Below are 26,234 nucleotides of genomic sequence, written 5' to 3' on the forward strand. Positions count from 1 at the left end.
TGGGTTATTTATTTGTCTTTTTTTAAAGATAACTGCCATCTCCCCAAATGACTAGAACATATAAACGAGTAAACATTTTTAAAGCATTTTGTCTTACTCATTTAACTGGGAATATGCTGATATTGGGGACTGTAACACGGTTTTCTGGAAGCTCATCATGGGACAGGAGTTTGATATGTCAGTGAATAGAAACCCAAGTGTAAATGCAACATTGTCTCCTGCTGGAAGGAGTGTTTCATTGAACATGGTATCTCTTACATTTGAGAACAGCTCAAGTTTGGTTCCTGTGGATATTGCTGTACTATCCTTCCATTTTTCTTCTCTTTTCTTCTCCTTTCTTTCACCTCTGCTATTTTTTTTTCTTCCACAAGAGAATCAGTGAACATACATATGGATTTTTTGCCCGTAGTTCTTGCTTTCTTCTTTTGACTTCTGGCATTATATCCGCATGAGCAATTTTCACGTTGCCCCGTGGGATTAAGAACAGGAATAAAATACCCTCATAGTGGAACTCACAGTAGATGGATTCCCTAGAAGGGCTTATTTTCCTTAAATGACACCAAAGCCAACTTTCAGGTTTTTTCTTCTGGAATGTGTTTTGCTCAAAACCCTAGGGAGAGAAGATATGAGAGATTGGTGCGTGTTCATGGGAAGCATGCTTTGCTTCTTTGCTTGCTTTCCAAGTTTGGGCTTGCAGGGCATTTGGAAACAGTGTTATTCTGTAAAATGCTAGGCTGACCTTAAAAGCCCAGCTTTTCCTATGTCCTGGAAAAAGCAGTTATTTGCCTACAGTTGGCCCTTTCATTTTGAGTCAATTGTTACGAATCCTGTGCAGTTTGAATACGTCTGAATGTTAAAGGCATGAAATTCAACGATAAATAAATAAACCATGTTTCCATTTTTGATCTTGGTAGCAGTACTGTCATTGGATGATCTGGTATGTTTTCAGGGACTAAAGTAATGGTCAGAATTCAATTTGAAATTGTAAATTTAGTGCAGTCTGTATAAAAATTTTTGAGTAGTGTTTTATTAGCGCACAGAACACTCTGGATTGCTGTGTTAAAAATGCTTTCTTTAACTTGCTATGAAATGAAACATTTATTTCCTTTTAGGCCAAACCAACTATAAGCTCTTTTATTAATTTAAGAATACCAAGAGAGAGGAGTATGGTATTGCTTTGGATCCTTGTGGAAAATATGAAGAGTATATAGAAGTTTTTTAAGAGAGGAGAAGCAATTTGTGGCTGTAATTTCTGCCCTAGTAAGCAGAGCAGAACTAGATGGGGTTCTAGCTTTGCCTCGTGGCATCAAGATGCTTATGTGCACTGGTCTTCCACTTCACTGCTCTTGCTTGTTTTGTGTGATGTTTTTGCATAGGTTGCATGTAGAACAGGTGTCTGTTGTCACCTAGTACTGTGTTTATGCCAAGAGGTACTGTCTTAAATGTATTTAATGTGAGAAATGGGATGAAAGAGATTCTACAGTAGTACACAAAAGTAATTTATTGGTGTGAATGCAATGCATACCTTCTGTAATGTAGTTTGGCTGTCTTTGAAGAAGATGAGATGAGATAGATGGTGACTGGAGAAGCTTTTGATTCTGAATGTTTTTCTCTGTTAAATAATAAAAAAAATCAAGTGTAATGTTCTGTTCAGCTTTGACTCTGTTAGAATTCCTTACCTGACTGGGGAGAAAGAGTACACATAAAGGAGAATATCTTATTTGATGCAATTATAGTAACAGACCTTCACTGTCTTTTAAAAGCAGTCGAAGTTCTTGAGAGTAAAAGTAGTGAAAATGTTTGGGCCACCAGAAATTTACATGCATTTTCTTCCCTGGGAATTAATGGGAGTATAGATACTCACTTAAATTGTTTGTGTTATATCTACCTAAATTATATATGTGAAAACTTAAAATTCCTGATAGTTTGAAACTCAAAATTGCTGTAAGCATAAACCACCTTGTTCACAAATAGACACTACCTTTTGAAACTTTTGACTTTAATTTAAAAATATCATCTTCTTTGACAGCTAAATTCTAGTCATGGGAAGTTCTCGGGGAGCAAAATACACATGTAATATGTGATTTTTGCCCGAAAGCACCTTCCATAAACATACATAATGAAACATTGCACAAATGTAACTTTCACCTTTGCGTTTCAGGAAAACCAGGTACCTCTGCTGAAACTCTTCTGAATCAAGAATCTATAAACCCTACGAATTACTCAAGCCAGCTAGAAGACTCTGGATGTGATGTCTCTAATGACTCTGCATTTGATTCTTTAGGCATCGCTTCAGATTTTCACCAATCTGAGCATAATGTCAAAGTTCCCCCATTGAATCTTTGCCATAGTAGCAAGGAGCAATCTCTGACTGCTCCAGTACAGTTTTTGCAACATTTGCTTGAAATAAGAAAACTGTCAGAAGGAGGAATTCTTCAAGCAGATTTCTCAGAGCTTGAGAATGATTCTTTCACCATATGCAATTCAGTGTTTCAGTTACTTGATGGACTGACTGTTTTTTACAACAGTCCTAAATTTCCAGTTTCGAATTTTCTTACTGAAGCAGTTTGTGTTTTGGTCAGTTTAATAACTGATACTAAACTATCTAATCATGTTTTAAAAAAGTGTTTCAAGAAGCTGGAAGAATTTAAGAAAAATCTAATTCAAATTATTTTAAGAAACAGCAGTGTCAATAGGGTAAGTTTAAAATATCTTCCATCTTTCCTACCCCACTTCAGTATAATGGAATATTCTCCTAGTTTTATGCACTTCTTAAATATCAGTTTGCCTTATTATATTTCGAAGAATACCACTTTGAGATTTTTGTGATTGTTTTTTTTTGTGATATGGGCAATAAATGCTCTAAAGCATTTGAAACAGTTCTTGTTCATGCATGCAAGAAGTTCTATCCTGTTCCTGAGTATAGGTCTTTTAAGAACGGATAAAAAGGCAGTTAAAAGCAACTTTATAGAAAATATGAGAGAAAAACACATTGTTTCTCTTGCTGAAGATATATTGTAGATATTCACAAAGTAGCAAATATACAATTATTTTTATTCTTTTTTGACCACCTAGATAAAATAGGTTGGTTTACTGCAGGTCTGTCACTCTCTAGATATTTGCAAATTTCTGTTTTAAAAATAGATCAGCAAATGAGTGAAGAATTCAGAAATAGCACGTCTCTAGCACAAACAGTAAATAGCACTGCCTTGCATTTTGTTTGTACACGTCAGTCAGTGCTGTTCCATGCACCATCTTGTTAGTGTCCTCATTCAACTGAAATATGCCCAGCCTGTCTTCATAAGATGCCCCATAAGTAGTGGATTCCGTTGCCTGTCTTAGGATTTTTGGTTTTCATTCTGACTTTTAGAGTAACTTGGAACAGACATGATGGTGGTATTGTTTGAGACTTAGATGTACCAATTTAGTGTCCCCATGTATGCAACTGCACTATCATTATACTAAATGAGAATCCTCTCTAATCCTTGGAACCTAAAGAATGCTGACAAGGTACTAGGTGCCTATTTTAAGGTGAGCTCCAAAGTTGTCTTTAGACATGTGCTGCACGTGTGGATGGATGTACCCATTTGCCTTAATTTCATATGAATCTCACTATGTATTGACTATTTACCCCAGAACAGAAACATCAAACAAACATTTTTACCAAATTAAGAGGGAGTTGGCTGGAAAGGATATACCTGTATTTTGGTTAGAAAGCATTCAGAATTAAATCCTTCCAGGACTAGAGCCTTGTGTCTCTAATACCAGAATGCGTTCCATTTCAGTGTCACCACAGTGTGATACTTAGTTTTTAGTTAGAGGTGTCCCTGGCCAGTATTTTGAAAGAATGTGTCTTTACCTTCTATTTGTGTGGCATCAGGAATGGAGTCATCCAGGTGTGACTCCTTTTATTTTTTTGTGCGATCACTAGATACAGAACAAAGAGAGTCTGAGCAGTCCTTCATTGAGGACTTCTTCATAGTTGATGATGTCCAGTGTTTCCACCCTCTCCCTTCTTCTGCCCTAATGGGAAGTCAATAAATAATTAAAGCAATGTTAATTGTAGGAGAGCAATCAAGAGGTTATCCAGAGAGGGATTATTTGTTGATTGGAGGAACCTGGCAAAGTTTAAGTTAAGTGAGTGAAAATACCCTGATAGATCAGGGATGTTTCAACTCTGCAAAATGCTTTTTAAAATCATTTGGAGTACGTCCACGTAATTTGAAAGTGGCATATTTTCTCTGAATAACTTCACTAAAACAGATGGCTTTTTATGCGATGCGTTATATCTTGCTTCCACCAAAATATTGAGTTAACAGTGTGCTGGTTTAAAAGTTAACCAGCAGGGGGAATGAACCCAACTCAAAGGAGAGATTATAAGTCAGAATAACAATTTATTAAAATAATACAGTAAGTACAATAATACAAACAAACAATTGGTCTCAACCCACAAAAACCCAAATGTGTAACCCAGTACCCTGGGGCCTGAGCAAAGTGGTGTTCCTTGGGCCCTGTTTGAGTCCAAAGTAAAGGGAGAGGGGAAGAACCTGCTGGTGGGAGAGCTGCTGCAGTCTGGCCAGAACTGGTGATCGCAGTCCAGTGGTGGTCTAAGTCTGGTTGAGAGCGATGAGATGCAGCCGTCCTCTGGATCCCACGAGTGGGTTGAAAAAATGTTCCAAAACTCCAAGATTATATATCCTCCAGTTCAGGCAGGAATGCTTGGTACTCTCCTCAGGGCGGGGAGTTCACAAAGGGTGTGAGGACAGAAACATCCTTCTATCTCACAGGCCTCTTAACACCTAGTTTATAGCCTGAGGAGTCAGGCTCTATGGGCAGAGGGTGCGAATAGTCTATTGACAACAATAGTCTAGTTTCTGGGAAATGACATGGAAGGCTATAGAATACAGTTTTGGGTTACACCCACCATGATGAACTGATCTCAGCTGTCCTAACTAGGACACAGTCATTACTATGGGCAGCCATTACCTGAATCAAACAGCTGAGTTTAAAATTGTATAAACCAATTACTAAGGTATAATTGTGGAGGTTCCAGATTTCTAGGGGAACAGGAAAAAAGTTGTGTGTAGTAATTGCAATGTTTATAAAGATTAGTTGAAAAATCCTTTTAGAGGTTTGGTTTTCTTTAAACTGAATAGAATATGGAAATAAATATGCAGAATTCAGAATTAGTAGTATTAGTTGTATAAATAATTCTTCATATGCTGTGTACCAAATATCTCCCAGAGACCCTTTATACTTCAGTTTTAATCATCACTGTTTACTCAAGTGGTGATTGAACTGTCAAGATTATATGTTTAAAATAAAATTACCATTAATTACAAGGCTGTAAACTGGAAAGAGTGGCAAGCTGTGTGAATTTCAGTTCCAGGAAGATGCCTAAATCCCTCCACTATAAAAATATTAAGAATTTTGTTGTATCTAATATTACTGCCAGAAAGCATTTGTATAGACAGCCATCGATACAGCTGTATAGTATTTGACACAACTTTACCATCCTCACCTATAAAACTGTCAAGAGCTTTTAAGGACAAAAGGCTGTGAGAAACACCTTCAAAAAGTGAACAAAGAGCAAAGGGGCTGTGGATTACACTTAATGCCTCATCTTCAAAAGCAGTCTCAGCATTTTTCAGAGCAAGTTAAATAACTTAAAAAAACTTTGAGAATTGGAAAAGAGATAACTATCTCTGCATTAGATGTAAAGGAAGAAAAACAGTAGCAGAATTACTTGCTGTAACTGTTGAATCCTATTGTTTGAGATGTTTCTAATTATAAAGCATTGGAAGCTGTAGGAACAAGCAAAGACATGTACTCAGAAATTTTTTTTCTGGATTCAGTTGCCTAAAGCTGTGCACTTTGGATACAGTTTTTGGCCTGAAACCCCAAATTGCCATGAGTATAGGAAGGACAAAACAATAAGTCTATCAATTAAGGTATGTGAGGTAAAATAAAAGGTAATATTACTTAAAATATAAAAATTATTTAAATAAAAAAACTGCAAGTAGCCTCTTAAATTTCCCTTTCCTTTCAAATGGACTCTACTACCTTCAAATGGACTCTACAAAACATGGGAAAACATTTCCCATGGAAAACTCTGGTAGAAGCTATGGTACGTAATTACAGCTCCTAACAAATTACTTTGTCACTTCTCCTTCAGAGAGGAAGCACTAGAACATTTTTTTCCTTAATCTACCCATTTGGAATTTGACAACACCTATCTCCATCCACCTCCACAGGGACATGGCAAATGTGCATTTCTCCTGCTTCTGATTACATCACTCAGTCACTGATAGTGAAAGGTGCCTGTTCTGCTGAGGTTTGTCTCTGTTGTCCAGGATGTATTGAACAGGGGATCATTTCTCCTATACCAGAAAAATGCAACAGTCAGAGGCATTGGGGATTCCCAACTTGCTGTGCTGCTTAGAATAGCATATGTGGTTTATATTTCTGGTGAAGGTTTTGCACAGCTTGTGACAGTAGGGCACTTCAGAGAGAACATCCTGGAGCCTGCCTGGAAGCCTGCTGTGGTGAATCTGGGCTGGCTGTAGTTTCATAGAATTAGCTTTAGAAGTCAAATCCATACAACAGAAATTAAGGCCTTTCATACATGTCATATTTGCATCTCTTGTATATACAACTGTGTGAAACTTCAAGACAGTTATTGTTAAGGAATCCAGACTCTCATTTGTTGCTTTGGAGATAGAAGAAAAATAGTTTTATCTTTGGCTTCTTTCAGTGCAGTTCAGCTATGTTCAAAGTTGTCATGGTCAAATACAGCCACAGGGTGCTACATTACATGGGTTTCTGTGTGTGACTCCTAGTGGTACCACTCTAGCTTATTATCATTGAAGACAATTCTATTCACTGATTGTACTTCTTTTAGGTGCAGCTGATGCTGCAATTTGGAACACGGCTAATGCATCAATTATGTACCAAAAGATCTTGGTCTTCTCCCTGGGTTCTGTACAGAGCTCTGTACCTGTTTCTTGGAGGTCTTGTTTTAAGGACTTAATCAAACCACAAACACTGCCTTTAGGATTCCAGAGTAAGGTTGAGCTGTGTTGGGCTCCTGTTCAACAAATACCTCGTGCCTCTGGCCCATCTCACTCATAATCTCTTTCAAACAAGACCCAGAAGGAAGAGAGATGTGTTTCAGGGATATGTCATTTTTTACTTCTTGTGCTGTTTAAAGCATCAGTACTGACTTTTAAGAGTCATGAATTGCCTGCTCCATTCAAAGAGCACACACACAAAAAAAAAGGATTATTGATATTTCCTTTCTCTTTTTTTAACCCTTTTCACTTTTGGAAATTGGCTACCCTACCTTTAGGGTAGTTGTTTTGAAGCTATTTAGCATTAAGAGCATCTGGATGTACACTGAGACATGAACATAGTCTTTAGGAACTTATCCTATTTGGGACTTTACTGCCCATTTTCATTTTTCTCTCCTGTTTCATCTGAAAGTCTTTATGTAGAATTTTGCAAGTGCTCAAAATATTACTGTTGATATATTTAGCAGAAGAGGAAATGCAAGAGTTCTGAGTAGTAGTTTAATGCCTTTACTGGGTATTTATGTGAGAAAGAATTCATAATTCTTTATGAAAATAACAAGTTGAAAAGTAGTACAGAGAAAAGCAGAAAGAAAAATGTTTGAATCTCATTGGCAATTATATAATGAAATATATGGAAGTGTGCCTGTGGAGCTGAAAACAGTACACATTAATCAGAACCCTGGCTTTGAATCTTTGTAGTGAAATTTGTATGAATCTTTAATGACTGAATTTGCCTGGAAGAGAGTAATCATGAAGTTACTCTGATGCTTTACTATATGCAACAGTATGCATTTAATACATGTTCCAACTAGTTGTGTGTGACAATAAATTCCTCCGACTGTGTGTAGTTTGCACAATCTTTTGTCAGCCAGGACTACCTTAACTCATCAGTTTACAGGAGTTTTGCCTGCTAGGGACAAATAAGATTTAAAAATAGTTATTCATGTCACTGGTGGTTTTCAACTGTAAAATTAGTGGGCTTCAGTTTTCCTAAATTAGTTGAGTCCCAAGGGGACTGTCATGGGTACATTTTCATCAGTCAAAGAATTTTGCCTATCTAGTGGAAGAACATTTCATTTGTATGAATATTAGAACAAGTTGTCTGGATTTTAAGGTCTAGTAAGGGTCAATGTTTGAATCTCTTGACTGTTGAATTAAATTTTCTCAGCAACCTGTTGTCTTACTTAGAGAGCTTGTTAAGCAAAATCCATTGTCTTGTGAATCACTGCAGTGAAAGGCAATTGCCAAACTGACTGACTCTCATTTACTTCAGTAAAGTGGATCACAGGAGCAGCTAGACAGGAATGAATTAAAGAAAATTGTGTCCACCTTCCCTCCTCAGCCAGCCTCAGCTGATATACATCACTCACTAAAGCTACAGTTACAGAAGAGCTAGAGGATGAAGTTAGCAGAATTTTCTTTTACCACTGAAGGGTGATGAGGGAGCTAGTGGAAGAGCTCCCCAAGCCGCTCTCCATCATTTAGCAACAGTCCGGGCTCACTGGGGAGGTCCCAGATGACTGGAAGTTGACAAATGTCACACCAACCCACAAAAAGGGCCAGTAGAAGGACCCAGGAAACTACAGGCCTGTCAACCTGACCTCAGTGCCTGGCAAGGTTATGGAGCAGATCATCCTAAGTGCAATCACACAGCACCTACAGGATGGACAAGGATCAGACCCAGCCAGTACCGGTTTAGGAAAGGGTAGATCCTGTCTGACTAACCTGATCTAGGACCACCTTAGCTCCAACACATCATTACTTATCCCAACTCTTAAGTTCCATTCTGGTTACTTTCACGCCACTTTTAGCACTGTTCCTGCTGTGATGATTGTCTTTCTTTTCATGGAAAAATTCAGTTTGTTGATGTTTGGGGTTTTTTTTCCTTAGGGGAAAATTACCTCTTGCATCCTCTAATTTTTGAGGGCAGCTGTATGTCCCAAGGAGGTTTTGATAGTAGTCCTTAAGCATAGCTTTAAATGTATATACATACTTTAATAATTAGAATCTTAGGGTTTTTCTGTTCTTCTGCCTGTTTACTAATGAAACTTTTCTCATAGCTTGAATTTGTCATGCTTCTCTAAGAAATATGTTTTATGTGCCCAAGTGGGATGTGTGTTTGTGTTATGGTGATAGAATAGAAATTAAAAGTAAGCTCTGTGCTGTATATTATCTGCAGACAGTTGCAAAAACAGTTGCGTATTCCTTGCTTGCTTTTTTAGTGCTCAACTCCTGAAGTGAAATCCACAACCCTAAAAACGGTACTGCTGTACTCTGTAGGCATGCATGACGGATACTTGGCATCTCTAAGTGGTATTCAAAGTAGCTCACACATGGTGGGCCAGAGAAAAAGAGTGAAGGATTGGGAAATAAACATCTGAAATCCATTTTCATTTGCAGGAACTGGCTGTAAATCTTAGACACTTAAATGAGACATTTATTTATATTCCTGCTTCTTTTTAAGGATGACCCATTCACTCTTTAGTTTAAAAATCTAAAAGCTAAAAAATACCAGTTTTTTTTAATTTATCCAGTGACTTTTTCTAAGAAGATGAAAAATCTGAATCCATATTCTTCTGCTCTGAGCAAACTCACACTGGTTGCATACTGTCTTCTGTCTCCATTAATATAGCTTAGCAACTCAGCATCAGCAGACAGATGTGTACTTCTTCAACTCTGCAAGGCTTCTGACTATGACTAGTTAAGAAGGAAGAATCAAGAGTAATATAAATTTTAATCTCTCAGGTCTGGAAGACTGTGTATCTAGAGCTCCTCCCTGGTAATCAGTAGACTATTTACAGTAGTTATTAAAAAAATGGGCAGCAGCAGCATTAGAGGTGTCTGAGTGGCAGCTGTTGTGAATACTGTTTGTTTAACTGGGATTGATACTGTCTTTCTGTTGACAGTATTAACTGGATCTAGCCTCTTGGATGAATTAGATATTTAGATGCCTAATTGATGAATCCCAGGAAGATGCAGATGTTCTTGATCTCTGCCAAGATAGCATTGTTTGAAGTAAATTTATTGTTGAAGATTGATGCCAACAGGATCCTAAGTGTCTTTAGTAGTTAGCTTAACTTTTTAATACACCATTTTTTTGTACTTAGTCTTCAGATGAACTGATGACTTGTGTGCTTGCGTGGTCACAAAGAAAGTATTGGTTTTTCTGTAAAAGTGATTAGAGCGAGGTGATAGAGCAAGGTTTTAGTGTTTGGAAATGGATATTACCATCTTGAGGTAGTCACTACATTAAACATGACAGTGAATTTTATTAATGGACATTCAGGTTGTGCTTTAGTTTTGGGTTGGTAGTTTTTGTTTGCTTGGTTTGCCTTCTTTGTTCTTGTTTAAAAAATGCAAATACAGACATGCACAGGATCTGTTATATGTGTTACGTGTGTTTTATCCTATTAACTAGGTGTCATTGTTTTATATATATTAGCCAACTCAGGAGAATGCAAGGTGCTCAAAATGGGAAAGACAAGTTTTTATCCTATGCAACTGAAAGAAAAAAGTGAATTAAGTTTAGAATCAGAGATAGTATTATTCTAACTGTAGAATTTCTAATATAGCACACTCAGTGTTTGAAAGTGAAGGTTAAGTGGAAGTTACCAGGGTAGCAGTTTATCTTAAAAGCATGCAAAGCTTTGTAGCAAAGTTAAAAGAACAATTAAAGATTTAGAGATAAATTATATAAGATGCAACATGAGTTTACCAGAGATAGATTGTGGCAGAACAACATAAGAGCATTCTTTGTAAAATAAACTGCGTTTACAGATGTGAAATTTGGTAGCTTTTATCTGTCTGGTGTTCAGTAAAGCATTTGTTATGGAGCTCATACTAGAAAAATATTAATAAAACTGTAAAAGATGTTCTTTAATGTTTTACATTTTCTTATTGGATAAAGAAACAGCTAGAGAAGTAGCAGCAAGTTGTGCTCTATACTGAGCATTTATACTTAACAGGAAGAGGAGGGAAAAGGTTTGTGGATGTCAGAGGGCATATTACTCAAGGGTAGTCCAGTCTCTGCAGGTATGCTGGGTCTGGTCCAAGCCTGTCATCCTTATGTCAACAGTAGCAGCTTTCCCTTGCGCTAGGAAGGAGGGTAAACACCTCGGAAATAGTCTGGGAAATTTGCTTCTGCTGGAGGCCTTTGTGGTGTTAAGAAACAGTAAGGAAAGGAGAGAGTAAGAAGGTTTCTGCAAGTGCATCTGTGCTTCACAGCAGTTTCTGTGGTCTCTCATCGCTCCCCCTTGCCGATGTGGCAGCAGCAGCCGACTTGGCTTAGTTTAGCCTGTGGACAGGAGCAAGCAGATGCACTAATTATTGCCTGTTTCACTAAGGAAGTGATACTGGGTTGGAGCTGATCAGTGACTTGGAGAGTGACTTTTAGGCAGCCATGAAGAAATAAATTTAAGAAAGATATTTCCAATCTGTAAGTAGAAGAAATTGCACCTTCACATTCCCAGTCTGACGTAAAAACCTCATGGTCAGTAATGATGACTGTGAGGAGTTTGTGTGGTGCACTTCGTTGGAGATCTTCCTTCTCATTCCACGAATTCAGCAAGGCTGTACTTAAGTCTAAGTTGGTTTCATTACCTCAGGAGTCCCTGACTCATCTCCTGAAGAGTGCAAGTGTGTTTCAGTGTAGCCAGCACATTTCAGAGTCAGCAGCAGAGGACCCGTTGTTAGCACCCTGTTCCTCTAACCTTTGGCTCTCACCCCACAGCTTGCCCATGGGGCACAAGCCTGATACTGGCAGCTTGCAACAGTGAAGCCAACTGATGGTCCTAGCAGAGAATGTCAGATTTAGAAGAGTGGAGAAAAGCATGAACAAGATTATGAAAGAGGGGATATTTAAGGCTAGGTATGAGGAAAAAATTCTATACTGTGAGTGCGGTGAGATACTGGGACAGGTTGTCCAGGGAGGTTGTGGATGCCCCAAGCCTGGCAGTGTTGAATACCAGGCTGGATAAGGCCTTGAACAACCTGGTCTAGTGGAAGGTGTCTCTGCCTATGGCAGGGGAGTTGGGACTAAATTATCTTTAAGGTCCCTTCCAACCCTTGACACTCTTTGAAGAGATAAGGGCAGAGCAAGGGCTTAAGATGGGGCTTACGGAGCAAAGAGTTGAATTAATATGTACCGAATCCCAAGACATGAAGATAGGAGAAATAGTGAACAGGAGGAGAGATAAGTGACAAGCATCAATTTACAAAGGAAGCAATGTGACAGTAAGATAAGAAAAGAGGTGCTAATGTTCTCTGTATAGAAGTGAAGCTTTTCAATTGGCACTGATGATTACGAATGGAAGTCAGGTTGCACTAAATGGGCAAAGGGCAAGGGTGATACAAAATCAAAGGCAAAAATATTGTTTTGTTTTTAACACCTCACAATTTGAGGATACCCGTAATAATTATTTGCCTTAGACTTATATTGCCAGAAATGCCAGTCACTTGGGGAAGAAAGCTGTTACTTGGCACAAAACCAGTAAATTAGCGAAACAGAAATTGAGGTGCAGTTATCATAGTTGCAAGGTGTAGTGAATCGCACAACTCATGAAAGAATTAAACTCACAAATTTTGGATATCCATTATTAAAGAAAAGTCTAACACACTGATAAATGAATAATAAAAGAATAATTCATAAGTTTTTTTATCTTGTTTCCTGAGAAACAGGGCTCATAGGAGTGTGCTGTCTTTTCCTCATCGGTCTTTCCCTGTATTAGTAACTTTTGATAGCTACTTTTGAAATCACTTGCAAAAAAGTGGAAGGTCAGTAATACCTTCAAGTAGGCTTTAAAATCAGTAGCTGGCTAGAGGAGATATCAAGTTAGTATGCTTGAGGTAAGCAGAACATTGACATTATATATTCGTTTTGACAACAGCCGGGTCGACAATCCACACATCCTTCCCAGTTACTGTCACAGCATTGCTCTGTCTTGCTCTGCATCCTGAAAGCGTGGGAAGACAGCAGAAATGGCAGTGTAGGAGGAGGGTTAGAGACAAACGATGCAGCACCTGAACGGTGAACCAGGCTTCATTATTTTCTTGTTTCTAATAGTATATTTTTTTACAATCTAATTTTCTGACTGCTTTTACCTGAGAATCTCTGAAGCACATAGGCTTTGTTTCATCTACACCATTAAGCAAGTCCAAGGGATTAAAAGATTTTTGTTCTTTTTTAACATTGGGTAGATTTGAGAGCTGAAGATACACTTTTATCTTTAATGAAACTGCACACTATTTGAAGTATTTTCAGTTTGAATGTTTCCAGAGTTTAATTAGCAATACATGAGCATTGCTCTACAGCAATCTTACCTCTGTTTGCTATTTACAGATTTATTACTTATATGCTATAAATTTGTTCTATATTAATTTAAGGCATACAGACTGTGAGCATTTTTTAGCCTTCTTTCTTGTCTCTTATTTTCTTAAAATATACTGAGATCCACCAAGATACAATGTAAAATCCATAGTCTTTAATAAATCAGCATTATTTTAAAAATTATTAATAATATTAAATATAATTATAGTACCTTTGCTATATTACTTTAAAATATTTGTATAAGTATATATTTAATAAGAATATTTATTAAATCTTAATAATTTCACAGGTGGGATTTTTCAGTGGCATTGATATCCTAATCTCAAGTGCTCTAAGTGGCATCCTTACAAAATACTTATTTGCGTCTCTTAATAGAGGCTCAGGCTTTAAATTTGAAGATCCCCTGTTATCTAGTCCTAAAAAAATTCCAGCTAGAAAATGGCAACTCTTACCAAACCAGAAAGGATATGGAAATTTTGTGAAAGATCCTATTTTATTTAAATCTCAGCTGCTAACATTAATAACTGCACCAAAAAAAAAATTCCATCATTTCACTATCTGGTAAAAAAAACATGTAAGCAAATAGAAGAGAGCTTAAAAAAGAACAAAAACTATGATGTTTTTGTGTAAATATATACTTTTACTGTGATCTTTGGGAGGGGTAGCATTGAAAAACTACTCTGGATTGTCTAGTTTAATTGCTTGCCAAAGGCAAATTAGCAAGTATACTCAATGTTATATACTGAAAATGTAGAACTGTAAAATATTGTATCCCTCCTTAATTTATATAAAAAAAGTAAAAGTCTGATTTTAATTCATATATCTTCAAGGCACATGTAGGTGCAAGGATTACATTATCCTTTCATATCACTGTAATTGTTCAGAAATCTATTTTTATCTCACGTTATTTCACATTTCATCCTTATGGGATATTTTGTGTATATGTTTATGGGTGATTTTAATCTCGCAGGTTTTCAAAGCTATATGCCTACAATTTATGAAATCTCTTCAATTTGTAAGTTTAATCTCTTTACTTTGTATCTCTAACTGCAGATTTGGTTCTGAACATGAGACTCGTTTGTCTTCTGTAGTTTTCTTTTGCTATTTCTTTTGGGATTACATGCAGAAGTGAGATGATTCAGAGAAAAGATTTATTACAGATTGATTATTATGGCTGTCTCATGTTGAGTGGATGATAACCAAGCTGGTCCTACTCTTCAACTGCAAGAGGCCAGTAAAAAGGCATTGCATCAGGCAGGAAAACAGTGACTGTAGATGCAAACCTGCCTAATTAACTGGTTTTACAGCAAAAGTTTTCAGTCCACTTCACTGTCCACTTATGTAGCCCAAAATTTTGTCAGTTACAATTTTATAGGAGACAGTGTTGAAAACCATGGTAAAATTAAGGTAAATGTTAATAAATTCATGCTGACTGCTACCTGGATCACTTTTCTACTTTTCATGTATTTGGAAATGTTTTCCAGGAGGATTCATCCCATGCAAGTATTTTTATTCATATATATGCATGTGTATGTGTGTATACACAGGTGAGCTGGCTAGAGGTATAATCTACATCGTTAATAGGATGCAGTGGTCTGATATTGAGTGGTTAAGACATGGCAGTTATTCTTAGAAATAAAATATTTGGTCAGAATATCCTTTTATCAGTCAAAAATACTCAAAGAGTTATTGAATATTAATTTTGTAAGGGTATGCATTTATATGAAAATGGAATTTAGAGTAATTGTATTTAATGTGTCTTTTTTTCTTTGAAAGAGCTTTTATATATAGAAATGACAGTTTCTTCCAGTAGTGTTTTACAAAAGAATGTCATGTACACTTTGTAGAGCAGTAAGTTTTGTTACATAATATCTATTAATTTCAGAGAACAAAGAAAACAGTTATAATGTTTTCTTAATAGAAAAGACAGCGGCAAAAAAACCCCAAAACCTAATAAAATTCTCATGTAAATTCACATCACTCCTGTGGTTCAGGAGAAATGCATTGTTAAAAAACAATATGAAAATGAATTGTTTGAATTTGAAAATATAGTGTGTCTTCCAGCAGTTAGCATTTAATTAGGTTTATTCCTAATAACTCTGTTGACAGAAAACCATAGTACATGTCTTAGCATAAGTGTTTGAATTTCAAAGAATTTGTTCCTTTTTGTCTACCTGTGACAAACAGAAGTACTGTATGTGCAGGGTAGTCATCAACTTTCTTTGTCAGCAGATGGGCTTGATGTTATCTAATGCTGCAAAGGTGTGTCCTGGGGAATTCACACTTTTGGAGGAGTTTGTTCATATGAGAGTTTCCTGTAGTGTTAATGTTTTGAGAACAGATGTCAGTTTGTCATAGATCTCATATGTATGTAACTAATAGATTTTTAAACAGTTGACATTTTTGAATTTGATTTTTTCTTTAAAATTTGAATACGTAAATCGCATTTGTATTTAACATAATTGCAGTAAAAAAGACAGAGATGTATTCTGAAAGATTAAATTTACTGTTATTTCTCTTTAGTTTCAGGCACTGCATTCTGTATCAGAAACACTGATTTTGCTAGGAAGGAACAACATATTAAGAAATTCTTTAATATCGCTTCTACTGTCAGAAGTACGTCAGTTTGCTGAGCAGCTGTTGCAGGCCCACCAGGTACTGTCGTCTTTTCTTTTGGAGAAGGGCTGAAGAGTGGTGTTGGGGAGTGTTTTGGCTGTATCTGTTTGTTTCATAAAACGTCATAAATGCTTTAGCCTATGGAATATGCAGGTTCAAGAACCCAGAAAATGCTAGGACCTAACTTAAACAGGAAATTCAAAAAAAAAAAGGAGGTATAAAGTAAAAGAACATTTCCCTATGGAAAAGTGAAATTATCAGACTGTGTAATAAATAGACTCAATAGGTTTTAAGATTATGCTATATAATTGGAAAAACACTTGAAATAATTAGTTAGAACACTTAGTGTAATGTGTAAATTGTTGATTATGCAGGCAGTACAACTTGGGGATCCACCTGAACAAATTATTTCTGTCTCTTGCTCATGTAAAACTGGAAAGATCATTGCTTCATTTTATTTTATAACTAAATTTCATGTTTCAAATCATAATATTAACTTTCATTATGCAAAAGTTATCCAACACATAATATTGTATTTAGTTTGTTGCAAAGAATAGGAGGTAATGAGCAGAATAGAACTTGTGGTAAAATTTATATTTAGGTTAAGTTTTTTCAGTAAACTATGGAGTTTAAAAAAAGAGAGGAAAAGAGAAAGTGAATGTTGCTTTAACATTTGAAGAAGAGAGGTATGAAATAAATAGGTTTTATAGATTTTTCATGTATTTTTATGTTGTGGGTATGTATTTTATGCAAAGTGTTCAGCCTCACTTGGGATTAGGAGTTGATTGCACACTATCCTAAAATGATCAATAAAAAGAAAGCATGCAGCTTTTTACTTGGTGGCCAATAAATGTATTGATACATACAGAAAACATTCGTTGTAGATATATTCAGCAGTGGTCCAGTTTAACAAATGTCTTAAGTGTTGCTCAAGAACTTTATTATTTTTCTCTCTAGGGTATGATATGATAGTAAGTTCAGACTGCTGGGAGGGAATGTATAATTTCCAACACTGGTTTCTACTACTGAAAAGAAAGGCAAATTTCAAAAGAATTAGACAAAGAGCTGTGTCTTATTTTGAGTCACTGTTAGCATACAAGACATTGATGGCAACCAAAAGTCAACAAACTTTTAACAAATGTAAGAATAGGGAAGTGTAATTAGAAACAATAGTTGGTTTTTAAGTTTAAAGAAGTTGTTAGTTTTTAACATTATTAAATCTCACCTGTGTAACAGAATTAGTCATCCTTCCTGGTTTTGCCAGTGGCAGCACAGAACCTTTCAATGCTCCACAGTGATGTCAAGCTTACACTGAACATTGCACTTTGCTGAGTTGGTTACTGTGGTGCTTAACCTTGCTGTACTGTAATTATTTTAAGTATTGCTTTTGTATTTGATGAAGCCTTAGGAGCTGTGTGTCTGTCTGTAGCTGACACTTTGTAGGACTTAGAAAAGCTGCAGTTTGTGTAGGGAAAGTAACTGAAGTTCTGGTTTGCTTAGCTTGCTGTGAAGTCAGTGTTTTTAAATTTCATGCATTCTTGCATTTAGTCCAAATAGATATATTGTGTTCATTTAAAAACTCTTATACATTCCGTGTGTGATAATATAATATGGAAATGTATCACAATTGGACTCCAAACTCTGGTATTTCTGGTGGCCTGATTTACAGACCTGCTTCTAAATTTCTGACTTTGTGTAGCATTATTTTTGGTAGGTACAATTCTAAAAAGGGTTAAAGTATTTTTTTCCTTGTTTTGGAATCAAATCTAATGATACAGTGTCAGTTCGAAATACAGAAAATGACAACTTTAAAAAAAATGCTTCTTAAATACTTAAATTAGAAAAGATAATACTTCATTAGCTGACAAGTATCCTAATTGTGGTTTGTTACTTAAGCGACGCTGCTGTTAATTGCAAAGGTGTTTCATGTGTTCCATTGAAAACAGTCAAATTAGGGACTCTGAATTTTAATTCTGAGTAGAGATGTGCAAATATGTGGGGTTTGTTTTGCTTTGTTGTTTGTTTGGTTTTTTGTTGGTGTTGGCAGATGGGAGAAATAAAGAAATCATCTGAGGCATGTATTCAGGTTAGCTTGCAATTGACTTTTGAGCATTTGATGAAAACAGAAATTGAAAAAATAGCTTATTCATCCAAGCAAATTTCTGTGTATTTATGTTATAATAATAATTATTTTTTTAAAGTTGAAGATGCTTTTCAACACTGACTTGGACTGAAAACAAAATCCCTTTTAATTTTTCTAAATGAGTAATCTAGATAGCTCAACATTTTCATTTTAACTTCCTCCTTAAGGCTTGAGCTAAGGTCCAAATAGTTTGTCAAATGTATGCATACCAAAATATGCAACTTTATATTCAGCCATTTCTTCAATGGGAAGTGTGCTCAGCTCAACCCCTTGTGGGTTTGTGGGTACATCCTTTGATAAATATTGTAAATTTTTTACTTTAGAATTCTGACTGATTTTAGAGAGTTTGAGTCTTCTTGGAGCCAGCTTATCTTTCTATGACCCACAGTTTCAAAAAGCTTCCTATGTCCCTAGCTTTACAAATTAAAAAATCAGGTTGACTATATGAGAGTGTATCGAACAAACTAGAACAGAAAAGTACAGAGATTATCATGAATATTTTTATATTCTCTAATTGGCTATATCCATTAATCTTACAATACGAAAAATTAATGTCAAATATATGAATAATATAATGTTGTATATGATATTCCCACATGTTAATATAGAAAATTAGGTAAGAAATATATAAAACAGTATCATTATCCTGATGTTCCACCCAGTTAAAATGAATGTATATGGTTGTAAGCTCTCAGACCAGTTAGTAGTTTGCTTTAATTCATTCAAGTACTTCATCATGTGCTTAAAGTAAAGCTCCTACTTCAGCACTTTGCTGACATCAGGATGCTGACTTCTAGGCAAAAGCATATTAATATAAACTCAATTGGATGCCTTAATTTTTACAGATGTTGGATCAGTTTTATCTATAATAGTAACCTTTCAAGCTTCATAAATACAGTGTATAAGAATACAGTAACTGAACCTTATTGCCCTATGGAATAGAAATCTTCTGATCCCCAATTGGCTTCCTACTGCAGACCACATAAAACTGTAAGATACTAAGATTTCACAGTGATATTGTGGAAGATGGATCATTTTTCAAATGTTGAGCTCCTCACCATGATCCTTCTTTATGATAGCTGTTTCAAAGACAGAGGACCAGAAATGGAAAGCACATATTGGTTTACTGCCCATTTCTAACCCCACAGTGATAATTCCAAGAAATATGAAGAAGAAAATTAAAAACAAGAAAATAGATTTGAAAATAGAAAAAGGAAGATGTACTGTGAGGTTTTGGAAAACTCTGTTATTCAGTAATTGCTGATACATAACTTGTCTAGCATTATGTTTTTATATCACATTACTTCCTTTATACTATTTTTCATTTTTTTAAAACTTTAAATATTTTTATCCTGGAGCCATACACGGAATAGTTGTGCATTGGTTTTGTGGTTTTTTTTTAAACAAAGACACCAAGTTATATGTAATTCTTAATGTTATGTGTAAGTGTTAAGTCCAAATCCAAATGTGGGTACTGACTTCTAACCTGAAATGATTGGTGCAGTTAGACTTCGACACAAGACATACAGGGTGAGATTCTTCTTTAGGTGTTTGTGGTAGACATGGGTGTTTTGATCTGATTTACTTGCTTTAATTTTCCATGATAGCAAAGGGAAGGAAAAAGTCATTTCTTGTCTAACCTATGTTGTAGTGCATAACTATTGTAATTGTCCCTTGAGTTGTCTACTTCTCTCATTTGGTTATGAGAAAGGAAACTTACATTGATGAGCTGAAATACAGATATTTATATTGAAAGCATCCAAAGTTAAGAGATGAAAATCCCATAATATCTCTATGAAGATCTCTTTTTGGATTATCTGAGGTGTTATTTCCTGAGGTGCCTGATCCTACAGAACAGTTGTAATGGGTAGTCATGCAAAACATACTTCTGTCTGTACACTGACAAACTTAAATAAGTAACGTTATTAGATGTTTGTAGCAAGTTATATTTTAGTTAGGATAATTAATAAGTTAACTTATTTCCCAAGTGTTCAAATTCTCTAAGTGTACACAAGAGATTGATGATTGATGGTGATTGAATGTGCAGGATGTGTGTATTGAAGCTTCTTTTAAGATGCATTCCAGCTATGGTGTGTGTGATGTGTATGCTTCTCCACAGGAAAGGATAAAAGTAGAAAGTTATATAGTCACCACCCATTGGATCCAGGGATGAGACTTGGTAGTTGTAATTTTGATGCCTGTTGGTTGAAGTGATGGTGGCAGTCCTGTCAAAGGGATGGTCTCCTCCCAGCCTTGTTTACTTCTCCTTAAACCTGAGTACAATAGTACCACCTTTATCTCAAGTTCCCGTAAGGAGGCTTAACTCACAGTCCAGTTCCCTGAAATCCAGGAGACATATTCAGGCAGGAAGCAGGCTTCAGTGATCTTAACAATGTTTAAGCCATTAACCATTTCAGTCTCTCACACTTTCTTCTTAAGCCTTTCTCCATGCATCCATTCTGTGTACAGTGGATGTTCTGGGCAGGTGTGGTACCTACCTCATGCTTTATTCCATGTGCAAGTGTGTCTGACGTGATGTAGAGAATTCTTCAGATAAGCTCCTCTTTCCAAGAAGTTTACTTCATTTATGGAGTATGGCTTCTCTCTTCAGCCATAAATTTATATACGTTTTCTTACAGGTTAGAAAAAAAAGCTATACATTTTTTTTTTCCCAAATAGGGTAGAAAATGGCTAAAATAGTTAATTAAAAAAAAAACAAAACAAAACAAAACAAAAAAAACCAAACCAAAACAAAAACAAACAAACAAAAAAACCCACAACAAAACCCTGAGAATATTATGCAGCTAGAAAAGCTAAATACATTTTGCAGTCTATTGTTGTTTGAGGTACTAAAATGGCTATCAGGCACATTTGGCTCTTTGTAGTTTCTACTGTTGGCTTTACTGACACATCAGGTTACTAATACTTCCCCTAGGTAAAAGAAAAGAGATTGGTGCCAGGTAGATCTTATGAAAATAATTAAACTTGCATCTGGACATCTGTTCATCCTTTCTAAGATGTCATTTTTTTCCTTGTTATGCTGGTAAGCAAATTTCAAATTGTGAATTGTTAAAGATGCTGCAAAATAGTGCTCTGGGTAAATGTAGGATTAATTTTTATTACATGTGACTGCTGATGCTACTGTTAACAAAGGAAATAATGACTGGATAGAATAATCAGTGGATCTGCATTTTTTTCTTATATACCCAGTTTGGAAATATGGATTTGGGAAAACATAAATCTCTTCCCTGAAAGGCAGGAATGAAAGAATCAGTCAAGACTTAGTATATGCCAAGAGTGCCATACACCTTTGAAATGTATACCTGGTTCTGCTGCATATGTCATCCCCTATTAAAGATTAGATTTTAAGATGCTTACGAGTCAGACAGAACTGGAAAATGACAAATGGTTCGTGCAGTTTTTCTCTTTCCTGTCATACTTTCTTAAAATGATAGCATTAAGGAGAAAGGAGTTTGGAAGTATTCTTACAGAGCTAAAAGGAGCAGGGCTTTGACTACACTTAGGTGCTTGGCAAAATTGAGGGTGACATGTAATCAGAAAACCTCAGGTGTGCTTGGGAACAGAAGCAGCAAATATCAATTACATGAGGAGAACAGTGTTGACTAGAGAATTGTTACTCTTAATATTCATGAATCATGTCGTTCATGGAAACATAATACTGGAAAAGGAAAAATGCTTAATTACAAAAATCAGAATATATCAAATCTAAAAAGCAAATAAGTAATATTCCTGAAAATCTTCTTAGTTTAAATAGGGCACAAAATCCAGGATTTAAAACAAACAACCCCCCCCCACCACCAAACAAACCCACAAACAAACAAAAAAACCTCAAACAAACCCAAACCAACAAAGCCTAAAATAACATGATTATAAATTAAATAAAATTACCTAAAAATTACCTGTTTGAATTTCTGATGCTGTCAAGCTTTCATTGCACTTTTTTTTTTTATGCTACTTTTAATTCCTTATTATCAGTGTTAATTCTGTCCTTTTCCTATTGCTTTCTTTACAACTTAGTTAATCCTTTTGCATGCCTGAAAGCAGAACATGAATAAGGAAGAAGCATCAGATTTTTGTGGCATACATGGTATACCTGTTAGTCTGGCAGGCAGATTTTACTTAACCTGTGTCTTCAAATGCTCCTGTTAATTTACCTTCCTGTTTAATGCTCCTGTTAAGTTACCTTCTTCCTGGAGCATTCTTGCTTACAGGCAATGATTTGCAAAATGGAATGATGTTTCAAAAAATTAAGCACTGCTTCCTTAATGCTTTTGGATATTGGAGTTGCCCAGGTGAATAGTATATATACCATATGTGCTCTTAAAAGTTCAATTTCCAGGCAAGGTAACATTTTGTTACAGATTTACCTTCTGCTTTTAGTTTTGGATACTTGTTTAAAGTCTTTATTATGCTGCGCTTTTAACACAGTTATACTAAATGCTTTTTTGGGATACAGTATAAATACAGAGTTCTTGTGTCAGTGGCTTTGCAGTCTATTGGCTGCTTGAGTATCTCATATCTTCATGAAATGAAAAAGAGTCGTAGCCCTAGAATTTCCAACAAAGAATTACTGATATAATGAATTTTTGTTTGGAAAAGTAACAACGGCTGATAATTAAAATTGTCTTTAAGAGCTTAGAAAAATACAGTAAAAAGTAAATGGAAACTATAGAATTATATTGGATACCAGTGTGAAATCATAACTTCATTTTTCTTTTAAAACATTCTTTTTATTTTACAGGACACGTCAATAGCTTTTAATTTCTTAGCTTTGCACACGCTTGTCTCACTCTAAGCACGTGTGACAGTCCTCTACATAATGACTTATCAGCTTGCCCCATTGGGACTCTCTTTTATCAGTTTGGTTTGGTTTGCTAAAAATACATTTAAAGCTGTGTTTATCTACCTATTATGCATAACCATCACTACTTTAAATCACAAGACCAGGAAGATTAACTGGTGTTTGTTCGGTGCTTTCTAATATGTTCAAATGCTTTTAAAAACTCATTATTATGTAGCTCACTGTGAGATGTTATAACCACTAAGCACATGCTCAGTGACCTGTCCTCTGTAGTACGCTGTGATACGCCATCAAGCATAGAAAAACTGCTTCTGTTCTTTGATAAGCAATGGGTTTGTTTTACATTTTGTTTGCGCTTGAATTGAACTCTTAGCTTAGGTTGTTAATTGGGAAGGATGGCTCTAGTGTATTTAGAGTTACGTTTAGGATTAGAATGGGGTTTAGAATTAAGATAGAAAAATAAGATCCTCACCACAAAGGGACATGCTTGAAAGACTGGGCCTAGGAGTGTTTGTCATGACTAACAAGACTATACTTGTTCTGCTAGTTCACTGTTGGATTAGAGTTGGTGTTAGAACAAACTGTCTGGTTAACTTCTCAGTTGAAACTGTCGTAGGCTACAGTGGTGATGGTGGTGTATATTTGAATACACGTGCTTGTGAGCTTCTGAATGCTACCACCACATTCAGAAGGAGCTGCTGTCCCAAGTTTGGCTCTGAAACAAGCAGAATTCATCATTCTAAGATTTAACTGATGTAAAAGTCATTAATAGAGTAGGTTTAAGTCTGGGATGAAAGGGATTGGTTGCCTAGAGTTTATTCTGTAGCTAAGGTTATAGTAATGGTTTGCATGACGGAGACAAGTGCAAGATGAAATCTGGTTCTATAGCTTATTTTAAACTTTGTATAGATTTTGAGTGGCAGCACTCTACCTGGCTGGTTAAGGCTTGATCTGGCAGCAAACTACTATTAATTCTGTGCCTAGAGGGGAAAGTAGTTTTCAGAACTCCTATGCATTGCTACATTGACAGGATTTCTGGTGTAGATTTAATTTAGGGAGATAAGTAGTGATGAGCTAAAGTTGAACATCTTTATAGAAGGTATCAGAGCTAAATTTAAGGTTTTTGTGCTGAGGGCTTAGGAATCTGGGGTTTCAATTTTCAGTAGGCACTGATGATGTAGCCTTTTCAATCCGCAGTGGATTCAGTGAAGAAGATGTATTGGTGGGCCTGAGTAAGTGTCAGAATAAGAGTGAGTTTATTGAGACTCATAGGGGCTTTGGAGATATAGAAATGAGATACTGGTCTAGGTTTGTGGTGAGAAAGGAAGGGAGAAGCAGCTGAGTGTGTTTAGATCTGAGTGTTAGTTACATGAGTTCCTGAATTGGTTCTAAGATAGAGAGCAAGGCTTAGGTGTCCAGGAACTGAGCAGCAGAATGCCTTGCTGAAGTAGAGGTGTTCCAGAAAGAGAAGCTGAAGTATGCTCAGGCAGGATATAATTTCTATGGCTTGGTTAGATTAAGGATTAAGACGTTGCTGTTTGCAGTCTTGAACTTGGATGAAATGCAGATAACCAGGTACCTTTGCAGGGTTGAACCACAGTTGCAAACGCACACGCACACACTTATATGGTCACAAAAGAATTTATGATAGCACTGTGTATATTGCATGTCTTCTAGAATTATTACATTCATGCTGAAGTATACATTTGAAATGCGTGTAGCACCAACATTACAGAATTAAAACTAGTCTTAGAAAATAACCTTCTTGAATCCACTCCAGTTTAGCTTCTTATTGTATAAGAGAGGATTATTTTCACTTGATTCCAATGGCAATTCACGTAGGGAGAACTCAAATGCATTGAGCAAGAAAATGAGAAAAATAGAAACAAAATTTGTGGGTATTTCTCCTTTTTCATAAACAATAGCATCCCAGGTTGCATGATTATAGTGCAGACTTTGAAGATGTAGCTTGTATGTTTTGAATTTCTTGGCATCTCTCATTCCTGGAATTGAGTTGGCAAAGCACAATTAAACCTCTGGGTGTATTGTCTTGAAACAAGATCCTTTTGGCTCTATTTCATCCTTATAATTAATTCTTTCATTAAAAGTTACTACTAGTGTCTCTTGAGTTTTCAGATTATTAAACTTCTAGCTGAAGTTGCAGTTTTAAAGAACTCTTTGTGTAACCTTATCATTTAATCAAGGCTCTTTTACTAAGCCTAGCTACAATATTTAATACAGAATAGTATAGGGAATTGTGTATGATAAATATGAGAGAGAGCTAAAAATTTAAGTAGTATTTCTGCCACTTGGAATAAATTGTAAAAGAACTTAGTTTAGAGTAACTGAATAAGTTAACCATTTTGAGTTCTTCCTACACAATTTGATTGTGTGGACTATGATTCAATCCTGTTGACTAACTTAAAGAGAGTGAATTCATTGAATGATTGTAGAATTGTGGAATGGAAAAGGTTGGAAACATCCTCTGAAGATGATGTTTCCTCCTCAAAGCAGGACACCCTGCTCAAAGCATTTTTTGCACTTCCCTTTGTGGCATCTCAGGATTCCTCTTGGCCAGTTTCTCCAGCCTGTCAAGGTCCCTCTGAATAGTATTAAACTCCCCTGGTATGTCCATCACTTCTACTTTTGTATGTTCTCTAAAGCTGCTGAGTTTGGAGATGCAAAAATCTCGGTGTCCTGATCATTCACAAAGATGTTAAACAGTACTGAGTGCCAATGTCAGCCTCTGGGGTACACCACTAGTAAGTGACCTCCAGCTGGATTTTATTCCTCTGATCACAACCCTCTAAGAATGGCAGTTCAGGCAGCTTTCAGTCTTCACCTTCACTCTTCAACTAACAAGCCTGTAAGTCTATGTTGACTGTTCTCAATCACCATTTTGTCCATCATAGGCCTGGAAATGGTTTCTAGGATTATTTGCTCCATCACCTGTCCAGGAATCAAAGTGAAGGTGACTGACCTGCGTTTCCCTGTTTGTTCTTGAAGAAAAAAGTGGCATTTGATTTCTTTCAGTCCTTAAGAACTTCCCCTAATTGCTATGACTGTCCAAAGAAAATTGAGTATCCCTTCCATGACATTGGCCAGCTCCCTCAGCAATCACAGGTGCATGCTTCCAGGTCCCATGGACTTATGTATGTCCAGTTATTTTAAATGTTCCCTAGCCTGTTTTTTCTCCACAGATAAGTTGTTCCTTGCTCCAGACTGTCCCGCTTGTCACAGGGATGTGGAATTCCTCAA

At 36.1% G+C, this 26,234-nt stretch overlaps 1 protein-coding gene across 1 annotated transcript in view; it reads left to right on the forward strand.

Moving 5' to 3' along the window:
- The window catches only part of MEI4 (meiotic double-stranded break formation protein 4), a 76,328-nt gene that overhangs the window by 19,728 nt on the left and 30,366 nt on the right, over positions 1–26,234 (forward strand). The window contains exons 3-4 of the mRNA XM_051778050.1: positions 2,162–2,697; positions 15,919–16,050. Coding sequence (XP_051634010.1) covers positions 2,162–2,697; positions 15,919–16,050 — 668 coding nt within the window. The remainder of the gene's footprint in view (positions 1–2,161; positions 2,698–15,918; positions 16,051–26,234) is intronic.

This window comes from Manacus candei, unplaced genomic scaffold (genome assembly GCF_025592945.1).
Source record: "Manacus candei isolate 608988 ecotype Guabito, Panama unplaced genomic scaffold, ASM2559294v1 h1tg000011l, whole genome shotgun sequence".
NCBI classification, from domain to species: Eukaryota; Metazoa; Chordata; class Aves; order Passeriformes; family Pipridae; genus Manacus; species Manacus candei.